The 7,164-nt window shown below is 41.1% G+C and overlaps 1 protein-coding gene across 3 annotated transcripts in view; it reads right to left on the bottom strand.

Moving 5' to 3' along the window:
* Nucleotides 1–804: 804 nt before the first annotated feature.
* The window catches only part of PAX3 (paired box 3), a 101,439-nt gene continuing 95,079 nt past the window's right edge, over nucleotides 805–7,164 (bottom strand). For 2 of the 3 annotated variants that reach the window (XM_005887477.2, XM_005887478.2), the window contains exons 8-9: nucleotides 2,722–2,968; nucleotides 805–2,227 (exon numbers count right to left, since the gene is read on the bottom strand). In XM_005887477.2, coding sequence (XP_005887539.1) covers nucleotides 2,193–2,227; nucleotides 2,722–2,968 — 282 coding nt within the window. In that variant the 3' untranslated portion in view covers nucleotides 805–2,192. The other variant, XM_070380054.1, reaches the window with a different exon arrangement.

Raw genomic sequence — 7,164 nt, 5'->3', positions numbered from 1 at the left:
ATAAAAACCTCAGTGGACATGACTGCTGGCAATGAAGGTGGAATGACGTTCTCTGCGGGAAAACACGTTTCCAAGTGACTATGAAGGGAGCTGATATCTCTGAGGGGGATAGGAAGCTGGCCTCGAAGGGATTGTCTACGAAGAGATTCCACACCTATTAAAATACAAACTTCAGTCCTTAAAAGTATTTTCAACCAATCTTCATCAAGAAAACAGGTGTGGGTTGTGTGACCTTGTATGTCCATGTGGTAGTCTAATCCAGGGGTCCCTAAACCCCCAGACCATGGACTTTTAAGATCCAGGCCTCATGGTGGGAGGTGAGTGGTAGACTAGCAAGCGAAGCTTCTCTGTATTATAGCCACTCCCCATGACTCACATGACTAAGTTCCACCTCCTGTCAGATCAGTGATGGCATTAGATTCTCACAGGAGCATGGACCCAACTGTGAACTGAGCATGCAAGGGGTCTAGGTGTGCGCTCCTCAAGAGAATCATCCCAAAACCAAGCCCTCTGCCTACCCACCCCGTGGAAAAATTGTCTTCCATGAAACCAATCCCTGGTGCCAAAGAGGGTGGGGACTGCTGGTTTAATCTAAAAGGCAGTAGATTAGAAGTGAAGCATAAGCCTTGATGGTTCCACATTTCCACGTTATTGTTAATACTGCATTCACCAGTTCCCCCAAAAAAAATCAGTGTTGGGCAAGTTTTCATAACTGTTTATTCATTATAAATAGTAAATATTTACTGCACTTTTTTACAGGAAAGACATTTTTACAACACATCGTTGTTGGTTGAGGCTGCAACACGAAGATAGCTCTTCTCTCGATCCATCACCCCCTAAGACCAACGTAGGAACTAAACTCAGTACTATGTCTAGTCTCGCTAACTCACTACATAATAGTTTTTAACTCTAAAAGGAATGTATTTGTGCCTACCTCATTCATGGTTCCAAGAATAGAAAGAAATAAATAACACTGCCTTCCACCGTCCTGTTCCTCTGAACATCTCAAAAAACAAATTTATTGACATTCTAAAATGTCACCACACAAACATATGTAAACCTCAGTTCCTATCACCTTTCCATATTGGATATTATTGTATAATTTAAAAGTACATGAGAGCCAACATGGACATCGGTATTGCTGCCCTGCCTTTCATAGAAAAGAGAAGAATGTAAACGTAGTCATTTAAAAAGGATTATTCTCGAACATGTTCTCTCATCAAAAGGGGCAAGCCGGGTGTTGGTTGTCCAGCAAATGGCAAACGTCACTGCATTCTACCACAATGAATCATGGGCTGCGAAAAATAAAGCACCTGCAAAAATAGAATTCTGCTTCTGTTTCTAGGGCCCTGGACTTTGCCAAAGCATCCGTGAGGTACACAGTATTGCACTCTGATAAGCAGCTGTGGGAATGCGCACCACTTTTTCACCCCACCGCACCCCCCACCCCAGGTTGGCTTCCGAATGAAAATAAACTGGGCACATGTCACACACCTCTTCCACACTGAGAAAGAAAACAAGCTTTCCTCCTGGATTTCCCCACCTTCCCGTCCTGTGACAAGACGTGTCCACCCAGGTCGTATATTGACAACCAAATTACAGATGAGGGTAAGATAACAAATAATTTATTGGGGACGTCCTTTACATCTAGTCTAACTTCCTAAAAACGGTGGGACTTATTCTTATATCCATTTCCAGTGTGTCAAAGACTCCTCCGTTCCTGCTTCATGGAGCGAGCAGTTTTAAAGTTGTAGAAGTGTCAGCATCGGACGTCAAACTTGTTCTACTTTCTTCTCCGACTATATTTTCAGAACGTTCTGCTTACCCAAACCAGTTAAAATAAATCACACACACACACACACACACACACATGGAATGTTTTAGCTCCTTGATCATCTGCACTAGAGTTGGGATATTTGATATGTAGCCATGTTAAATCATTGCCTTAAAATGTTGCATTTGTCTTTTATTGTTCCAGATCTTCCTTTTCTCCACTGCTTTTGTTCGACACGTTCAAAAGAATTTGAAACCAACTACTGGAGAAAGAAAATCAATCATTCTCCTTTGTCTCCTGTCGAGATTGCCCCCCACAAGAGGGTAATTTTTTTTTTTTTTTTTCTGAGAAGATTCTTCATGTCTAGGCCGTGGAGACCGGATACAGGGCCAGTTTACGCTCCAAGTGGACAGTTCACTTATGCGATATCTGGCTTGAGATAATGAAAGGCACCTGTAAGGAAACACACGCAGCTTTTCAGGTCAGGCTGGGACAATTCACAGCAAGGGGCAAAATCAGCTACAGGCTGACAATGTCATATTTAATACCGGGGTATCAAAGGATCGAGACTAATATTTTTATTCCTGAGACAAGTTTGACAGAACTCTGTGTCCTGGGGATTATACCCCGTATGATCCTTGGGCTGACCTCATTAAGAACATGTGTTTCTAATGCCAGGGGTTATTTCGTTTGGGCCAACACTTGTGTTCTACCTAGTGGCAATCAGCTTTCACGTCTCAGCAATTAATAACCGCAAGAGGTTGTTGACATCAGTTAAGAAAATAATTATACAAGGAAGCCCTTGCTGGAACGACCAGCTGGCTTTGCCACAAAATTGATACCGGGATGGAAGGCTTAATCATGTTGGCAGCTCCCCTTTCTCCAGGAAGAGTTAAAGTGTTTCACTCTTCCAGGAATAATCACTCCCTAGAAAGTCCAAGGCTTACTTTGTCCATACTGCCCATATTGATAGCCCGTGACAGGGTCCATACTGTAGCCCGTGGTGCTATAGGTGGGTGGACAATAAGATTGAGAGGTCGGCAGACTGTCCAAGCTCTTCATATGGTCTAGTCTCTGACTGCAGCTGGCCGACACTGTGGTGGTAGGTTCCAGGCCCCCAGTGAGAGGCGAGAGCGCGTAGTCCGTCTGGGGTTGGTGGGGTACCCCGCCGTGGTTGGTCAGAAGTCCCATTACCTAAAATAAACAGGCAGATGGGGAAGAAGTGAGAATGCAGGGAGGACCAGACCCTAGCCTGAAGCTGAAGGGATAACTGGAAAAAGCCAAGTTTGATTGCTTTGGAAATCTGCTGTGAGAGGGCTGTCCCGAAGAGGGTAACCTCAATTCAAAGTGGCAGAGCTATTACATCATGCCCAGTGATAACATCGGATTGCAGTTTCAGAAAGAAGGAGAGAGGGTGGAAGAGAGCGGACACCATGCCCCTAGTGATAAGATCAGGCTGGAAATTCAAGGAAGGAGGGACACAGGGACACAAGGATGGAAGGAGGGAGAAACTGTAACTGTTCATTTTGAATAATGTTTAACCATGTTATAACTGGGAGTGTCACGTGTCATTTTAAACAGGCATTTGCTTATATTTTTTTAAGTGACATGAATCTAAATCAAATTCTCTTTGTGTATTTTGAGATCTCTGTCTTTTTTCATAGAGTTCCCTCTCAAGAAAATTACTCTCCTTATGTTGGCCATCCTTCAGTAGTTACAAATAAAGTACTCCTTCTCTGACATTCCCTTGTGTTTTCCCCATCCTTCTTACTGTGCAATTAATACTTGGTCACCTACTTTGAATTGTGAGTGTTCTGAGAGGAGTGAACTACTGAGTCTTATATTCTCAGCCCCTAACAGTTCTTAGCACTTATCAGGCAAATGATTCTTCAAATAACTTCCTCCATTTACCTAATCCTTTCATTTCTTCTCCAAACTAACATTTTCATAAGAAATGTCAAAAAAAAAAAAGAAAAGCCTGAAATGCAAACATATTATAAGAAGTCCGTTTGGCTTTTTAAATAACCCTGGAGAGCAAGCGAACTTTTAAAACAACAAAACTGTAATAACAGAACAACTTTCTGATTAGCACGGTGACGAGTTTCACAAACTCAGGCTCGCTGACCCTTACAACACACTGTGATGGAAGCAAGTGGATAATTAATTTTGCAGCTGGAAAACTGCCACCCAAGAGAGGAAGTGATTTTTCTCAACTTCGTACAAGTCAGTGGCAGGGCTCAAAAAGCAATCGCAGAAGAAATAGACTGCTGGGTAAAGAGCTTCACCTGCTCACAAAGTATTTCAACGCAGGAGCCCACCAGGGCACAATACTTCCATCCTAGTCCCGCTGTGTTTTAGGAAGTCTGAAGCATATGGAGATGAAAATGCACAAATAAAAGCAAGACGAGAGGGCAGTAATGGAACTCAATCTTGACTGGAGGCCTCTGTTACCCACTAAGGTAATTCAGGCCACAGAATCCTGGATGGAGGTGCACCAGTGAGGCAGGAGGGAGGGGTGAATCTTGCATTCCAGAAAGCTTCCTAAATTAGATTCCAAAACCAGTGAGGCCACAATCCCCTTTGGGAAGGGTTTGCGTAATCCTCATAGCTAAACAAAATCTTCTTGAAACAAAGCTTTAAACTGATCCATCTTCAATTAGCCCCAAAAGACCAAAAAAAGGGGGGATGGGGTAAGAAAACAAAAGAGAATCTGTTCACCACCTTCTATGGATTACGCATTCTTCCTCCAATCCTTCTCACCTCCCTCTTCCCCACACACCCAAGTCTCTGTTCTCCATTTCCTTGTCTCCCTTCACTTGAGTTCTTGTATAAGATGTGTGAGCAGATGGGAAGGGGGGCCAGTGTAGGGCAAGCAACGCAGTTGTTCCCAAATTTTAAAAGACATTCCAAGGGATCTAAATTTTCTTGAGCTTGAGATTTTTCAAAATCTCTAAAATTATATTCAAAAAAATAATTATATGTTTCAGAGCATAGTTCTGTTTTCTTGGGGATTAGAGAAAATGAGAGTCACAAAGTACAGTAAGAATCAATAGGATTCCCAGCTCTAGGAGGATGAAAGTCACCAGAACTTGGGCTCTCATATAATGCTATTTACAGTAAGTTGATTACTTCATTTTCTCATTTAAAAAAACCTAAACATAATGCAAAATGCATTTATTTCCTGAATGTTCTTCCACCTATACTTTTTTTTTTGCCTTTCTTTGAGCTCATATAGGTGATTTTATGGTATATGTTAGGAAAATTTGTAAAGGTCAGTTGACATACTAATTTATTAAATATTTTCTTTCAGCCCAAATTACTAATGTCTATTAGAAGAAAAAAGTCTTTAAAATAGAAGTTGCTCAGTACCAAACACAAACCTTTCAAATCAGGAGTACCTCCCTGTATACCAGCCTAATGGACAAGAGTGGATAAGGAAAATAAAAATACTAAAAATGTACCATTCTGGGGAACCCTCCTACCCTGTTAATGGTGATGTAAACTATTACAGCCACTATGGAGAACAGTATGGAGATTCTTTAAAAAAAAAACAGCAATCCCACTCCTGGACATATACCCAGAGAAAACCATAGTTCAAGAAGATACATGCACCCCAGTGTTCATTGCAGCACTATTTACAATAGCCAAGACATGGAAGCAACCTAAATGTGCATGGACAGATGAACAGATAAAGAAAATGTGGTACATATATACAAAGGACTATTACTCAATTATTAAAAAGAATGAAATAATGCCATTTGCAGCAACATGGATAGACCTGGAGATGATCAACCTAAGTGACGTCAGAGAAAGACAAGTATCAGATGATATGAAGAACCTTAAAAAATGATACACTGAACTTATTCACAAAATAGAGACTTACAGACTTAGAGAATGAACTTACAGTTACTAGAGGGAAGTGTGGGCAGGGAGGGATAAACGAAAGCTTAGGATTGACATATACACACTGCTACATTTAAAATATATAACCAACACAGCCCTGCTGTAGAGATCAATACACTGTAATAACCTAAATAGGAAAAGAATTTTTAAAAGAATAAATATAGCTATAGGTATACCTGAAGAATTTTGCTATACATCTGAAACTAACACAATATTGTTAATCAACTACACCCCAATAAAAAATTAAAAAAATTTTTAAAGTATGATATTTTTAATGAAAGGGGATTTTAACACAGGGCACAAATATTTTACTGTGTAAATAATCTGTGGTAAGGTTTTTTCAAAAAGCACTTAGGAAAAGCAACTTTGTAACTATATCAAATCAGAGAAGAAAAATATACAGTGTTACTGGATAAAAAAGAAGTATATTTTTAATAGTGTTTTTCATGAAGCTGCTGCTGCTGCTGCTAAGTCGTTTCAGTCGTGTCCGACTCTGTGCGACCCCATAGACGGCAGCCCACCAGGCTCCCCCGTCCCTGGGATTCTCCAGGCAAGAACACTGGAGTGGGTTGCCATTTCCTTCTCCAATGCATGAAAGTGAGAAGTGAAAGTGAAGTCGCTCAGTCGTGTCTGACTCTCAGCGACCCCATGGACTGCAGCCTACCAGGCTCCTCCGGCCATGGGATTTTCCAATTCTGTTAATGGTATATCACTTTAAGGAAGAAATGGTATACTCTATGTACCATTACAGTTGAAGTGTAAGAGCAGAATTTTATTCAAAACATGCCCACTCTCCCATGAGCTATATGTACATTTTTGTGATAAACTTTTTTAATCCTCTGCCATATATTTCTTGTTTGCAAAACTCTGAAGGCAGTAATAACTTTGTCCATGGGGAAAAATACATGAAGACCCTAAAAGAGAAGAAATGAGTCCTTCCGAGAAGCAAAATTCAACTAATGCTGTTTATGTACCAACTTATTGGAGTTGCTGAATTAGAAAATATCTTAGGACAGGAAGACCTTAAAACATTATCTACTGATGGATGGAGAAGATAGGGTACTATCTCCAAGGCTGTATTCTAGGGCAAGAGAAACAGAGTTCCTTAAAGGTGCCAGGGCACAGTATCCTGAAGACATCCTGGGTCCTGATCCAATCAGGAGGAGTGGCTGCTGTGTGAATGGAACAAGAAGGATTCTTGTTAGGTCTTCTTGTCGCTATTACCAATGTCACACACCGGAAGCTAGTGACAGCTTCTGTATCAGCAGCTGCCCTTAGCTCAGCAGCCCAATATTTCCAGAGGCTAATGTGAAGAAATAAAGAGGACCAGAGACCCATTATCCCTTTGACTTCCCTGAGCAAGCCCAAGAGACAGATAGTCTCCCATGAGTTTTTCTTTCCATTGAGATAGTCACACATTGTAACCATGACTTCTTTCTCAGGAATTGTACAAGGATGGAGAAAGAAACACTAATATAACCCTACAT

The sequence above is a fragment of the Bos mutus genome, chromosome 2 (genome assembly GCF_027580195.1).
Source record: "Bos mutus isolate GX-2022 chromosome 2, NWIPB_WYAK_1.1, whole genome shotgun sequence".
NCBI classification, from domain to species: Eukaryota; Metazoa; Chordata; class Mammalia; order Artiodactyla; family Bovidae; genus Bos; species Bos mutus.
The sequence above is the reverse complement of the archived record's forward strand: the minus strand, read 5'-3'. Positions and strand labels throughout refer to the sequence as shown.